The 16,640-nt window shown below is 41.5% G+C and overlaps 1 protein-coding gene across 1 annotated transcript in view; it reads left to right on the top strand.

The window, feature by feature from the left end:
- The window catches only part of LOC134622683 (sphingosine kinase 1-like), a 39,929-nt gene extending 24,088 nt beyond the window's left edge, over positions 1 to 15,841 (top strand). Inside the window, exons 3-5 of the mRNA XM_063468071.1 lie at positions 2,402 to 2,496; positions 4,164 to 4,279; positions 10,791 to 15,841. Coding sequence (XP_063324141.1) covers positions 2,402 to 2,496; positions 4,164 to 4,279; positions 10,791 to 11,649 — 1,070 coding nt within the window. The 3' untranslated portion in view covers positions 11,650 to 15,841. The remainder of the gene's footprint in view (positions 1 to 2,401; positions 2,497 to 4,163; positions 4,280 to 10,790) is intronic.
- Positions 15,842 to 16,640: the final 799 nt, after the last annotated feature.

Below are 16,640 nucleotides of genomic sequence, written 5' to 3'. Positions count from 1 at the left end.
GGCCGGTCAGTCAGCTGGTGGCAGGATTTTACTGTAAGCCAGTAGGCTGAGATTGATGATAAAGTCTTTATAAAAGTAAGTCTTACCACTTCGCAGCCATTATAGTAATGCCTGCAGGCCCATTTCTAAATGAATGTGGAGTCTCTCAACTCTAATTTCAATATTCAAAGGGACCTAAAAACTGCATATATCATATCACTGACCATCTGGTTTTAAAAAACAATTAAAAAGTTTGTGGTTTGGTGACAGCATGCAGTGTAGAAAAGCAAATCACACAGGATGTTGACTTTTACAACAATGTTTTCTGTGAAACGGCATGTATTTGATAATGGGCTGGAATCTGTCTTCATCGTGATCCTCTCGCAGTGGCCTGTAATCTTCTGTTGTAGCCATCTGCTGCCCTCGTTTTCACAGCTCTGCCAATCTGTGCCAATCAGTTCCAGAGTCAGTCAAATGTTGCTCAACATGAAATTGCAGTCGGTACATTGCTGTTAAGTACCTGTTCAAAGCTAGAAACACAAAAGTTCAACAGTACTTGATTTTGTCTCCTCTCCACTGCAGCAACTACTATAAAAACCATAACAAGCAGTTCCACCATCCCCTAATGGTTTGACCGATGTGAGGAGCTATCCTTCAGCCACACCGCAGTGTTGCTGCTCTGCAGCTTTGTTGCTGATTGGAGGCCTTTTAAACCTTTTCAGTGTTCAGACTCTGCGCAAATAAGTAATTGTGATGTGAATGGACTGATGAGGAGGAATTGATTCCTTCGTTCTGTAGGTTTCAGGGAAGAGGAAGTAGAAAGAGAGGAAGAAAAAAATAGATCCGTCACTAGAGAGAAGTGCATGTGTGTCTGTGTGTTGGGTTAATTAATGCATGAAGACAGTGGTCGTGTTCATGTATCATGTATCTTTGCATTAAAATCAGAACTTTAGGCATTTTTACAGAAGTAACCCAGTAATGAAATACTTCATATTTCTTCATATTTCACGTTCCGCTATTTATGGTATGTAATGATCGGTTCTCAGAGCTGTGAAAATGTGGTCTGGTCCGAAAAGACACCAAGACCAAACTGGCTCGCACCGGCACTGGAGGCGTATTAGTGTATTAGCATAACTAACAGGCTGCTGAATGAGAGCAGTGTCTGGTTTCTGTGTTCCTATTTAAAAAAACAAACCCATCTTCAACAAAGCAGTGCGTGGTGGTATTAAAAAAAATAAAAGAAGTTATTAATAGCTTCTTAATAGCTTTTGTAAGTATGAAATATAAGCACCATGTTGAATATGTAATACTAAATGTCTAAATACTTGATACTTTTACTGGTGATACAGTGAGAAATCCAGTGATTCCATTATTTCAACAACCTAAAGTCCAACTTTACTGAAATGCTTCATCGTTACCTTATTTTTTTTTTTCTTATCTAATCAAATGAGAGAATGATTGCTGCTTTGTAAATATATTTGGAAATATGAAATACAGAAACACAAACCAGTGGTGCTGTTGTGTGTGTGAGTGTGTGTTTTACGCCTCAGAGCACTTCTTCTGCCCTTTAACCTTGAAACTGTTGAGAAAGAGACTCTGACAGTGAAAGAGAGATACAAAGGCTTCCTACAAGGGCAGACAAACGCGAATAGAATATTCAAAAACCTGATTAAGAAAACTCACGAGGCTTGTGCAATAAAATGTTCAGATGTGACACGCGTGTGACAGCCTTACAAACACAAAACCTTCTAAATACTCGTGGTTTTGATGTTGTGGTTTGTTGGTATGTCCACAATAATTAGTTTTTTGGGGGATTTGTCACCTTTTTTCTGAACTTTTGTACACGTGTTACATTTATACCTGTTTTGTACCCATCTGGATTTTTCCCCCCTCATTTTAAAGTCTACGCTTTAATCATGAACACCAAAAAGTAGAAAAGTTTACTCCTGTACCATCCAAGCAGCTGGCCCATTAGCGACAGACGCACATCAGATTATTCATTCTCGGACTAATTTGACAGAGTGCTCCTGAGTAATTTAGTTCTCTCAATCTAATTGGCGGTGTGACAGGCGCTTCATTTAAGACCATATATCAACTTTCCCTCCCACGGTGATACTTTAATTTGGAAACTGAAGGGAAGGGGAGGAAGACTAAAACTACAGGAGGAGCAGGGATCTACTCAGACTGCCTCAGGTGTTCGTGTTTGTGTCATGTTCCTGTCTTTTGGCCGTGCTTGCACAGCTATGCTATTCAGCTGTAACACAAGTAGCTACACCTCTATGAGGGCCAACCATGACCTTCCTCTGAGGAGGAATGAAGCTGACATTTTGAGAAAGTGTCCCCCTTTTCAGATTTCTCTTCCAGGAAAGACAAACCTGCATGAGTCAACATACTTTACATATTTTCTCTGTTTGTCTTGCAGAGCGGCAGAATCACGCTCGGGAGATGGTGAAAGAGGCCGACCTGTCGCAGTGGGACGCTTTAGTCATCATGTCAGGAGACGGACTTCTGTATGAGGTAAAGACACACACGTGCACTATGTTCATAACCAAAAACACGACCGTAATCTCAAAACCAATCCAGCTGGAATATATGAACTCAGCTGTTTATTTATTCAAATATACTTTTTGTAAACTGAATGTATGCCAATCAAGTATGTTTCATTTGGCCAGATTCTATTAAAAATAATGTTTTACATCGTTTTATATTTACATATAAGCAAATTACGTGAAATCAGCATTTTTGGGCATAAATGTTTTGATTGTATGGTCATTTTTTAAAGACATGGGCAATTTCTGACATTTATAAGACGAATAACTAAAAATGTAGCCTGCCAATCAAAAAAGAGCAGACCAGTAGAAACAGCAGTCGGCTACTCAACCCAGCAAATTCACCTCACAGTCATCCATCACACAGACAGTGTTAGGTTAAATGTACATAGACTCTGCCTGGGTTATTTCAGTCTAAAATGGTTAAAATTGCGTTCCTAAAAGGTAAAATGAGTGAGTACAATGGCGTAAACACAATAGTTTTCTATTCTCTCTGTGAGCACATGAATATTAGCACTCCACAGTACTACAAAAGATTGTGCTGCCAGGCTGGATGCTGACTGTCGGAGCCTGACCAATACCGGACTTTTGGAGCTGATGACAATGACATGTTAGAGTTGAGATGGGAAAAATCATGGGTTATTGTTTCTCCCCACCACAGTATTTCATACAATACTTGCTACATAGAATATATACATATGTACAATGCTAGAAATTTCAGCAACACAGTGTAGCAGTGGTTAGCGTTGTCAGCCCACAACAAGAGGTTTCCTAGTTCGAACATTTCAGCCAGCAGGAGCTTTTCTGTGTGGAGTTTGTTCTCCCCTGCCTGCATGGATTTTGTTCAGGTCTTTGGCTTCTTCCCACGGTCCAAAGACATGCATGTTGGGTTGATTAGTGATTAATTTATGTTAACCCTGTGATAGACTGGCATCATGTCTCAGGTGTACCCTTCCTTTTCTCCTATGACAGCTGTGATAGGCTCTAGGCCCCCACGACCCTGAATTGGACAAGCAGTTAAAAAAGTGTATGGATGGATTGGTGGTTGGAAACTTGCTGTGCAGACGCCATTTGACTCTGCTACTCTGCTGCATGCACTGCAGGTTTTTCTAAGAGTATCATAAACTGTTGATATGATGGCAATATTTACAACCTGCATTACTGTACTTTCAAAAATACTTTGTAAATAGAAGTAAACTATGGACAAAATTGGGCCACACTTTCTCTTGATATCTGAATGTAGCTGCTTTCATCAAACACCTTGTGAAAAGAATCATTCTAAAGAGCTCACTGAAGTCAAGCGTGTGACTGTAACAGGATACCACTGCTGCAGCAAGTCAGTTTATGAAATTTCTTCCCTCCTAAATATTCTATGATCAGCTCTAAGTGCTATTATTGCAAAGTGGAAGTGTGTGGGGACCACAGAACCTCAGCCTTACAGTTCCAAACCTCCTCTTGCATTAACATCAGCGCAAAAACTTAATTGCATGGCTTTCCACAGTCACCAGCTCCTGCTGGTTTGATGTGCAGGTAGCCCCGTACTTTGGTCCATACAGTGTATATCTGTCACTGGCTAGCTGACACAGTAAAATTTTCAGGCCACCTTACTGAGGCTGTATTTTCTGTGTGCGTCAGGTGATAAATGGTCTGCTAGAGAGGCCAGATTGGGAGGAGGCCATCCGGACACCGCTGGGTATCCTTCCTGGTGGATCAGGCAACGCCTTGGCTGCATCCATACATCATTACTCTGGGTGAGGCACGCACACACACGCACAAATCAGTCATCAGCACTCTGTAGAAACCTCAAAACCTTGAACCTTTTTTTCCAGTTTTGGACTGTTGGATAGATAAAATAAAACTTAATAAGACATCATCTTAAAAATAAAGATCTTTTGTTTTTGCCATTTTAAAAATACACTAATAATCAATGAGCAGATTAATCGATAGTAAAAATGATTAGTTTCTCATGATGAACCTCCACCGAAACCAGTCCAGCCAGTCTGTGAACATACCAGCCTGAGCCACAGCATTACACGCGCAGCATGCACATACCTGTGGTTAAGTGATTTAAATCAAATGCAAAGTGTAGTTTCAACCGAACAGCAGCTGTCATTAGTAATTACTTTCTTAGCAAGTGATCGTAGCAGGAGGAGGTCTGTCTATTTTTATTCTCACGTAAGAACAAAGATCTGCAGACAAGGACTCTGAATCGTGGCTCTGATCCCTTTAAGTATGGTTCAGTGGGGCCTGTCGAACCTTCTGTTTCTCATCAGTCATATAACAACAGCTTTTTCTGTAAAATGTTGTGGACATGTTACAGAAATCAATAGGATGTATTTATTTGCAGCATTGCTGTAGATACAGCATCTTTTGCACGGCTGAACCTCAGACACACATGGTCCTGACTCCTTTTGGTGCTTTTCGCTGTAAAATGCACTCCTCTCATCTGAATTAATTATTCATGACTCATTCAAATGGGTTATTGTTTGGAGATCATTCAGCCTGAACACATAACTGAAAGAAGAAGTCAGAGGACAGAAGATAAAGGAACTCGTTTACTCTATACATGCAGTGACATTTATTATAACACAAATACATACAAGCAGATTACTCACTTATCACACACTATCCCTGCAGTGACACAATTTGGTCTGTAGTTAGTGGGAAACTCAAACACTCAGAACACAGTTGATGGGAGGAGTTTAAAAATCAGTTAACCACATATCACCTAATAATAAAGCTGTCCTCGGCCGATATCGGCATATGTATCAGACCACGTTTATCTGTAAATGTTCATGTAGCATAAACTGTTACTAACTACCATTCAGTCTAAAAAAAAAAAAAAAAAAAAAGACCAGTGGCGTTGTTTATGAAGTACAGTGTCATCGGTTTGAGTCTGAAACCTGCAGTACATCAGGGGTCAAGGACATCGTAATGATCCCTGAGGGCTACAATCAGCAGAAGTCACTCAACCATCAACCAAACAGTTAAATAAAATAAATATAACATCATAACACAGAAACATCTGGAATAAAATATTAACATTAAAAGCTGTTATTTAAAAGGTCAGTGGCAGCAGATGTTATGTTTTCTTTTTTTTAATTATCTGTGCAATAATAATAATAATAATAATAATAATAATAATGATGATAAGAAGAAGAAGCATACCTTGTTTTTGTTGTATTTTTTTCCAGTTTGCAGTAAATCCTGAACCATTTATTGGTTACATGACATCATTTACTCATTGCCTTCATATGCTGGGCCAGTGACTCCTAAATCATCTTCTTGATGTGTCAGGACTCTTTATGCACTCATATTTCCTTGTAATTACCAGAAGCATAAAAAAGGGACTGTCACTCTTAGCAGGGCACGATGCCAAATCATCACTTTGTGCGGCCTTTTCTGTTGCATCTTAACATGATGCTACAGTCACATTAGAGAAAATAGTGGATGGACACTGGGGCACGTCCAAATTATTGCAGTCGTATGCAGTGAACTCAACAATCTTGACAACAATCTTTTAAATGGTCAAGCCAAAGAAAGAACCAGGTATGGGCGACTCGCAGTCAGTTGCCATCTTCAAAGCAACTGGATTTGAAGATTTGAAACATGATTAACAAACACAGCCTTGATTTTATGTAGGAATATAACAAGAGTGCAACCAGTTGCAAACCAGTCGAGGCCCCAATTGCAAAGAGATGTTTTACAGACAAGTTGCACAAATCAACACAGACTGATTGATTGATTGCAACATGTTGCCCTAAGGGTGTTGCTGGTTAAGTTGACCAGTTGGTCACTGTAGCTACTTGCAGTTGGTCTCCAACAGCCATTGTCTACAATTGTTTCTTGGTTAAGGACTTGCATCTCGGTTTAAGTGGCTCGTGTCAGGCGTTCTCAGTTCTTCTTACTGGTATTTATTTCCACTAATAGGCAGGTCACATCACTGGAGAGTGTAAGTGCCTAAATCATCCCTTCGTTTGGTACCAAAACATGTGACACGCTGTTAATTTTCTTACAGGTGGTTGGTTTGTTTCATAAAGATGTGGCTTCTTGGTCCATTTCTATACAAATTTGCGTCCCTCTATGTAAACAGCTTTTAAACTGTGGCTTCTATTTTTGTGTTTTGTTATTCTGCTCTTTATACTCTAAAGCAGCGGTCCCCAACCTTTTTTGCGCCACGGACCGGTTTATGCCCGACAATATTTTCACGGACCGGCCTTTAAGGTGTCGCGGATAAATACAACAAAATAAAACTAGTACCGGTACCGAAAAAAATAAGATTTATTCATAACACACGTGAAAAGACCCAGGAAAACCGAGTTAACGATAAAAACGATAACAAAATAACGCTGAAAACCGATTAAAAACCCTGAAAACCATACATTTCACACCTGAGCCTCAAATCTCGCGGCCCGGTACCAAACAACTCACGGACCGGTACCGGTCCGAGGCCCGGGGGTTGGGGACCGCTGCTCTAAAGTCACCATGTGGGAAATGGAAAAAAAAAGCTTGTTTAAGTGCTTTGAGGCGCTTCCTTTTCAAGCTGCTTCGTTTTTTGTAGGTCACATGAGCTTTATCTGAGCGCCTCGCTGTTTTATTTAATTAAATTATTTTTCATTCAAGTGTTGTTTTTTCGGCGGATGTTTTTTGTAGTCAAGCAGTTTTTTGTCCTGCTGTCTTGGATTTAAAAAAAAAAAAATGGGGGGGGGAATTCCAGACTGAATAAAAGTTAAAGTGAATATAGTCAAACTGAAGAAAACACCTCTCACTGGTGGTTTATTCTTTCATCTGCCAATCAGCTTCTCATCAAACAATAGTCTTCCAGTGAGAGCGGCAGCAACAATGGGAGGAAGGGACCAGATTCTGCATTGTTTACTCTCCTCTCACAGTCCCGGGGCATCCAGAAAATCTCTCTCTCTCTGTCCTGCAGTAGCCCTGGCCAGATTGTATTTGGTATTATTCCCAGCTGAATGTCGGGTTCACCGAGGCTACGTGGATCAAACGAGCGACAGCTAGAATGTATTTGGTGTTATGCAAAACACTGGCAGTGTGCAGGTTTGCTGGCTGAGGGTCTAATTTGCTTCTGAGCAGGAGCTACAACGTCATCCAACCATCAATGGCAAGCCATACAGTTCTATATCGCTTGTCACAACGGTACCACCCCCACCACATCCATCATCCCATCAGGAGAGCAACAGATTTATTGCCCACTCTGACAGGAATAACAAGGAAATGACATAGAGAGCAAAGCCCACAGCGCCAGGCGCACCACTGATGCTGTGGACACATGACAGAAGACTCCGCGGAAGCAGCAGGCCCTGACAGGAGTCCTGGATGGGTGCAGCAAGGGTTCGCCGCTTAACTAACACCAGCAGCTTCAATATGTGTCTGTCACAGGCTGTAGTCTCCCAATGCTTCAAAGCTACCACCATTATTCCAGTTTGAAAGAGACCAACCACTTCAGTGAGCTACACTAACATTCAGACCTACTGACTGTAAATAAAAGATGGATAGATATGGAAAACGGCCCATTGGCTCCCTCTATCCATGACTTAATTTCACACTTTCCTGTTGAGTTAGTTGTTGAATACAGTGGGATGTTTGTGTTGTAAAATGTGAATAAATATGTAAGTCAAAGTCTAAGAGGATAAAGCACATTTTTAGTGCAGTTGTACTTTTATCCTTCTTTTGGACTAATCTTTTGGACTCTAATCTAATCTATTAGTTGTAATCAATGAGATTTTAAACTAGTGATTGAGAACCTAAAGCAATTAGGAAATGTTTACACAGGTCAAGTGATCCGGGAGGTCATTTTTATATATTCTTATCCATGAGTGCGCCCCACAAATAGACCTTGATGCATCATCAGTGAGCAGAAGAGTGTGTGTTATAGTTAATGTCACTGCATGTTTAATATAGGAGAGAAATTAGTGCATTGAAATGTGGACAATAAATGCAGTTTAACCTCGGTGTTCCTCAAGGCTGCATACTGGGACCCCTTCTGTTTTCATTCATGTTCCTGTCCACTTCACACACAGTGATTACGGCTGCATACGACACCACAGAAACAGTAGTTCTCAGATTAAACTCAAGCGATGACTTACCTGCTAAACACCTGTAAGACACCTTGCTTTTCATCAGTGGATATCAGTCAAAGGAAGATGGCTGCCGTTCTTGAGCCTCTATCTGAAGCTTCTTTCTGTTAACACTGAGCTTCTCCTCCACACTGTTGCTGTGCACTTACTCTATACTTTAAGGTATTGTACAATGAAGAGCTACTTTTGGCTGGTTCCCTATTCACAAGGTAGGCAGGTAGCTCCACATGTTCCATCTGTTTTTGTTTTTTGACATCAGATGGCCTTTCTGGCGCAACCCCAAAGGGATTTGTGTCTCCTCCTGGGATCAAAATGGTGAGCTTTCATTTGTTAGGTAAATCACTAAACTTAAGATCATGTACCATGATTGGCCAAATATTTGACTATTCAATATTCATTCGTTGGGTAGGCATTCAGTTTTTCATTTTGGGTATTTGAATCTCTCTTGTTAACCTGATTTATTTCACCTTATTGTTGCTAACATGTTGCTAAATTTTTGACATTTTTATGCCACAAACAGCATCCTGCTGCTCTGTGATCGCGTCTTGCTCTTTCTTCTGACATTGACATAACTATCTCTCTGAAAGTAAATGTTGCTGAAATCTGCACACAGTAGCAGGCTGCTCACAAAGGTTTAATTCTTTGCTCTTTATTACCCCAAACAATCCAAGAGCACGTCTATAAATCATGTTGTGGTTTTGTGCTCTATAAATTGAATTAATAACTTTAACACATAAAACTGAGAGGCAAAGCAGGATGAGCTGGAAATCGCCTTATAATCAGATTATTTCTTGACCTTTTTACCAGAGCGTGATTATACAGTAACAGAGCTGTGAAAATGTAGATGAGTTTGTTTGGAAAGCTAGACTGATGAATAAATTCAGGATGTTGAATATGGAGATATCTGAGCTCCGCTGAGACGTCCAGTCCTCGCTGTAATTGGCCGTTGGCTGTAACAGCCGGCAAATCTGTGGGTGCGTGTTGACGTGACCTTCCACCTCTGTGTCCGTTCTCCCAGATGGGGTTGTCTTTGTTATCTGAAGGCCCACACTGTCCTTCGCCTACACCCCCACCCTCTGAGCTTTGTAGGGGCTCCACCTCTTCTCTCCCCCACCTCAGTGATTTCAGATAGTACAACAAGGTCGCTGTTAGCCCTGTATTGTATAACGCCACTTTTTAAAGTTCACTTACAAAAACACAAGGATGCCTTGACCCACTTCCTAAAAATACAGAAGGAGCCTTTCTGTTTTATTTTGGTGTCTTTATCTTGTGTTTGAAACCAGATTTTTAACTGCCTCCTCCTGCCAGACTGATGAGGGGAAACTAGCTGTCTGCAGAGTCTCAAATGATTTGTTGTTGATATTTTATGAACTGAAACATAAATCAACACTGAAAATCATCTTTAGTTGAAGGTCTAGATTTGTTTCCAGTTTGGATCAGACGCCTCTGCTTTACATTACAAAAGCCCGTCGCTCACATTTAAATAGATTTCATTGCAAATAATGACTAAATGGAACCAGAATGGAAGCTGTTCTGTGGTGGATGTTTCTCTTTTTATAAATAAAGCTTGGATTGTGGATCAGGAGGTAGAGCAGGTCATTTCGCAGTGAGTCTGTGGAGGAGATCTCCACCTCCACAGTTTGCATGTTGACGTGTCCTTGGGCAAAATGCTGAACCCTTAAACCTGCTCCCCTCCCATGTGACTGAGTGTGCAGCAGGAAATGCATAAATGTGCTTGTACAGAACAAAAAACACAAGGCGAATGTGGCCTGTAGAGGTGATTTCTAAATTAAGCCGTAGCAATAAAATAAATATAAGTGGTCATTAGGCTTTTAAATGTCTAACTTGCCTATTTACATGTCAACATTTCAAAATCTTGTCTTATATTTACTTTAAGGCTGAATATTCTGATTATTTAATAATATGCACACTGCTTTCTTGATTAACTGATATATTGTTGTGAGTTGTTATTGTTAAAAATCACATTTATCCAACAGCTGAAGATGTACAGTTAACCACGACATTAATTAATCACCACAATACTTCCTAAATAATTTAGTTACAAATCACTTATAATTTATTCATGTGGTTGTTTCAGCCCAACTGTGGTTGTGTCTGAAAGCAGGAGCTGCCATGAAGTGTTTAAATGTCCCCTCTCCTCCTGCAGAGCCTCTCCTGTGACCAGCGAGGAGCTCCTGGTCAGCTGTGGCTTCCTGCTCTGCAAAGGTCTGGTGTCCCACATGGATATGGTCTCCGTCCATCTCTCCTCCAGCCCCCGTCTCTTCTCCTTCCTGTCTATGGCCTGGGGCTTTGTAGCGGACGTCGATATAGAGAGCGAGAAGTACCGTCACTTTGGCGCCGTCCGCTTCACCATTGGCACGCTGGTGCGGCTGGCCTCGCTCCGCGTCTATAAGGGCAGGCTGGCTTACCTGCCCGCCACCAAGGACCACAACAGCGAGGAGGCTTTGAGGAGTAACACAATGCTCTGCATGGATCGGGTCCCCCCCGTGACACTACCTGCTGCCAGAGACTCCTCCTTCCACAACTCCTGCCACTCCAACAACTCCCTCAAAGTGAGGCGGGTGGAGAGCACGCCTTCTCGAAGCGCCACCAAAGCCCTCCCCGGCCCACACGATTCCCTGCTGCCACCTCTGGATCAGCCGCTGCCCGAAGACTGGGTGGTGGTGCCGGAGGAAGACTTTGTCCTCATGCTGGCCATGTACCAATCCCACCTGGCAGAGGATCTCCTGGCGGCACCGGAGGCCACCCTGGACGACGGCGTCATTCATCTTTTTTACGTTAGAGCGGGGATATCGCCCACTGCGCTGCTGAGGCTGTTCCTAGCTATGGAGAAGGGTGCACATCTGACTACTAACTGCCAACATCTGGTGTACACTAAGGTGCGGGCGCTCAGGCTGGAGCCGTACTCGCCCAAAGGAATAATTACAGTAGACGGAGAGGTGGTGGAGTACGGCCCAGTACAGGCCGAGGTGCACAGAGGCCTGTCGAGGTTAATCACTGGATGAGACTGAACAATCTCGACTGCCCGCTTTCATCTCTGCTCTGTGACGGCGTTTAACAATAAATGTGTTTCACCTGTCGCATCAGGAGCTGTGCAGCTGCAGGAACTGTGCAGCTGCAGGAGCAAAGCAGCGGATTCAAGCCTCCTGATGTTATTACATTAAAATGCCATGAGCGGAGTGTTCAGTATTAGACAAATAATGAAACAAACTCCAAATAATGCCATGAATTACACTAAAAATGACTTTTTTCAAGCTTTGTTTAATAATAACATATCAAGCTTTCTTTTCACAATAAGAGATTTTAGTACAGATATTTTGACCTGTAAATCAACACAAACGGAGTCCGTTCAAAGTTGATGTAATTGGCTCATTTCAAGCTCCATACTAGAGTAACATCAGTGGCTCCACAGTGTAGTGGTTTACACGCCCCAGTTCTAATTCCAGGAAGAGACACAAATCTCTAAACATGCGTAAAGCCCTGTTTTAAATTTGGGAACAGCCAAAACTGACCTTTTTATTATTCACAGTTAGCTTCCCTTCCCTTAAAACTGCTCGACGACATCAGAAAGATTCAAGAGTAGAGGAAAAAAATGTCTCAAACTGAGTGTTCAGCTCAGTTTTTCCTCACTTCCTGAAGTCTGTGAATATGTTTCTTTAATGGTTTTTGTTTTGTTTTACAACATTTGAAAAAAGAAGAAATAAACATTAATTTAGCAGCACAAACAATTCAAAAAGATCTGATGTAACAGGCTGTTATTGTGAAAAGATTTCATTTAAAAGGATTAAGCATCATTAGGTTTTTAATTCTGATTATTTAATGTGACTGTTAATTTAATACTGAACACTCCGAAGCCATGACTGTGTGAACTGACGGTAGTCCTGCCTCATTTGAGCTAAATCACAAACACATAAAGACCCACGTGTTTCATCATCCATTCATCAAACGTTCAGCCTCCGGAGAAGGAAAATCCATCACCATCTTTTTCCCGGCGTCTCGTTTCATCACGGCTGCACGAAGAGCGACGTTTGTCTGCGTCGCAGCAAACACATCAGCCAGAATTACAGCATCTTATGCAACGACGGGGGATTAGTTTTCTCTGGCCTTTACACTCCTCTGCAGTGCAGCGTGTTTGTGTCTGTTTGTGTGAGAGAGGCTGAAACTCGTAAATGAAAGCCTTTATGGACGTGACCTTCAGGAGGGAAGGTGCTCGTCTGTGTCATGGGCGACGCCAACGCAGGAAAACGTCTGTTTCTTCATGTTATATTAAAGTGAACCCCAGCTAAGCACATTGTATAAATAATCATTAGATATCAATCAATTTTCCTGTTATATATCATTAGATATAAGTATTTATATTTAATTTATTTATATTTATTTTATCATGTATCAGAGCTTCGTGGGGCGCTCCTGCACCAGCGTTCCTGGTTTCTGATCAGAGGCCGTCATGTTGTTTCGCTCTCTAAAGAGTTTCTCATTGTTGCCTTAAACTCGTCAACTTGATCCTGTTTCTTGAAAGCACTAAAGGGTCATTTCACACATTCAGTAGCGCCTCCCCAGTTCCAGATTTTTAAACCAGCCACGTTAACTTGTCCAAGCAGAATTGCGTCCAACATATCTTCATCCAGCCTAGAGGCTGTGTGTGGGCCTCAGCAAGTGAATCACACCAAAATTTAAGTAGAAGTCTTACTGGAACGTTGGGAAAGGGATAAATTGGCTTTCAGCTGTGGAAGCTGCTGCCTGGCATCAGTGGATCCAGACTCGTCTGTGGTCTTAACCTTCTGAGTCATCATAGGCGATAGCCGTAACGCCAACACGTTGTTTGGAACGTGTTTAGAATGAATATTTTAGTTGTTCCCTGATTGCCAAATTTAATAGAATACAAATCCGAATATGTATTCCATCGTTTAAGTGAATCACAGGTTAGAGTTGGGGTCACTGATGACGACGGGTAAGAATGAATGTAAAGAAACAAGCCACCTTAAAACACAGTAAACAAGCGGTCACACCCACAGAAATCTCACACAGCTTTGGCACCGTTTTCACGTTCATATTTCCCTCGTGACTCAGACTTTCTTTTGGCACGAGATTTTCATAAAGCGGCAGGAAAACATCAGAGGAGGAAAATTCGTTAGAGATTTTGTTGACATAAACAGGTTGTGAAATCTGTGAGGCGATTGCTGCGCTTCCATCTTCACTTGCGACAGTTTTCAGTTTTTGTGTCTTTTTTTGTTTTTGCAGGATGAAACAGCTCCAGTGAAAAATGTTCACAGGCACATTTTGTGTGGATGTGAATTCTGATTAAGCCAGATTTGTTTTTACACTCACAACAAACAAAACTCCCTCAGCCGTGTCGTTGTGCTGCATGCTGGACCTTAAAAGCCGCAGAGCTCTTTGCCCGTTTAGAAAAACCACTACACCTCCAGCAAGTGTTTAAGTGCTCGCGGGTGGAGTTTCTCCCTCAAACAGCTGTGGCTCTGCTCCTCCTCACTTATGTGATGCTTCTATTTGTATTTTCTTTTCCTTGCCTCGCTCTCTGCCATCCCGTCATCCTCACCATAGCACCCATCTTCTTCTTCTGCTTTCATCCATCTATTTGTTGCTTTTGGTACCACTGCAGAGCAGTCACAGCGCACACACAGTGGCAGATTGATCATCACCGAGGTGTCCTTAGCATTGAGCTTTAAATCACAGAGAAAATGGCTGCAGATTTCAAAATGTTTGTGAACACTGAGGAGCCTTAAACAGGGGTTTTGGGTGGAGGGCAAAGCTGGTTACACAGAGTGTAAGGGAGTGGACATGGAGGAGGAGAAGGGGGAGTTATTGACTTGTTAAATGCTGCATGAGGTGGGCGGTGTTGTGTTCCTTCCCCCTCACCCCGGGAAATCATTGGGGAACATTAGTAGACTGTCCAGATGCAGTGAGTCAGAGGAGGACGTGTTTCACTTCAAGCTGAGCAGTAAAATGAGGGAGGGGAGAGGCGACGGTGATCTTTAAGTCCACATAAGAAGGAAAGTTGTGGAGCTTCGATGTGCCTACAGAGTCGCAGTAAACATGCTGATGTTTCCATGTTTTATTCAACACGCCAACGACTGTTTGAAGCTGCAAAGGCTCAATCGTTAGAGACCAAAATTTGTTCCCTCTTCCGTGTTTTTTGCACAACGTACGCTTGTTGCCAACGCCACGTTAAAGCCTTCGTGGGACGTCGAGGTTGTGCTTCCATAATATAAGTGAATCACGGGCCCTGATTTAAGTTTGTTCAATCGTGCTGGAAACCTGCTCGGTCCAGCTGGGGGATGAAGCAGGATCAACCTGCTATGATGATGTTCAATTATCTGGAAATTTGATTAAATTTAGAAGAAAAATAAACCTGCTCTTAAGCAGCAGCAGGTTTTCTGCTCTTTTTGTCTGAAAAAGCAAACATTATGTAACATTTAATTTTTTTTTCTAATGCAGAGTCCATTAGAGCACTTACATCTTTTATTTTTAATTTTTTTTTCAGTGCAGTCAAATGTTTTATGTCCTGTGGTAGTTTCATGTGCCTTGATTGTGCTGCCCCCCGGTGGTTTGAGTGTGGCAGTGCAGTTAACTCGCTGCTTTTGGCTCAACTGAAGAAATGCTCATTTGTTTTTTTGGACACATTTAGAGACACTGGTGAAAATATTTTATTATGAAAATTAAAAATATGCGAGAAATGGAATAGCTCTGACACGTGCTGACATCAAGTCTGCTGAATAATCTTATTGACCGATCTCTGATCTGTGCGGGGGAAACCATGGATATGGGCTCAAATTGTGGTCATGAATATTTTGTACTTGTAAATCAGGATTTGTATGTGTAAAAAGAATTTGTGTGTGTGTAAAAAAGATTTGTGTGTGGACTTAGCTAAAAAATACATGTGAAATTCTGCACTCAAGTTTCAAGTTACAAGTACGAATTTTGACCCTATTTTTCTTCCTTTCATGTGATTGGCCAATGTCATGTCAATCACAAATTTAACAATCCAATCAGAGAACAGATGGGTTTGGCTGTCATACAAAATATTTATGATCACAATTTGAGCCCATACATGGAGAGTCAGACCAGTTTTCCCTCTGTAGGTCGATGTGACTGAAAATCCAAGTGCTGTTTGTCTTTATCTGCTGCTTCTGAACCGCTGTCATCTTCTGTGTTTCAAAGTTTACGGTGAAGGGAAGATGAGTTGTTTTTTATTTTATTTTATTTTTCAGTCATGCTGATTATTGAATGATTGATTCTTTATTCTAAGAGAGATCTATTTTTCCATTTAGACGAATGTAAGTTTTCTAAACTAATCAAATCACTCTACTGACGTGCTTTTGACTGAAACAAATAAATTGAATTATGACAAAAAAGAAGAAAACTGTTGTTTGGTTTGTGAAACGCTGGCTGCGTCCTCCTCTTTCCTGCTGTCAGGATGAACTTCTCCAAAAATCAGATGTTAACTGGAAGGTTTGCCTGCACAGCTCATCTTATATATAGGTCAGGGACACAGTAATTGCATCCACGTGGCCTGAATACAAAGGAGGAAGATATCATCATCACCTGCACAAGGACAGAAAACTCAAAGGAGAAAAGTTGAAGTCATGACTGGGTCATGCGTCCTGCATCTAGCTGCATCACAGGGTGATTTTGCAGGTTTACTCTCAGGTGTTACTGCTTCAAAACTACACCTGAAGACATAATCTATCACTGACAGGAAAACTGCAACGCAGTTCTTTAAGATTAAATGTTAAAGCTGCTTTACAATTTCTGACATTGGACCAAAATGAGTGGGCAGGTATGCAGCGCTACAAACCTCTGATCTGGTGTGTTAATGAGGGATCCGTCCAACTCAAATCCACCCTAGGGAGGATTATGGAGGACAAATGTTCCACATTTCCACATAAAAAGTTATATTAATCTTGAGTAAATATGATAATTAAATAGTTGTTGAAATTGCGGAGTTCATATGTCTCCACTTTACCAAGATCTGGAA

Source organism: Pelmatolapia mariae, unplaced genomic scaffold (assembly GCF_036321145.2).
Source record: "Pelmatolapia mariae isolate MD_Pm_ZW unplaced genomic scaffold, Pm_UMD_F_2 NODE_ptg000140l+_length_107005_cov_1, whole genome shotgun sequence".
Taxonomy (NCBI): domain Eukaryota; kingdom Metazoa; phylum Chordata; class Actinopteri; order Cichliformes; family Cichlidae; genus Pelmatolapia; species Pelmatolapia mariae.
The sequence above is the reverse complement of the archived record's forward strand: the minus strand, read 5'-3'. Positions and strand labels throughout refer to the sequence as shown.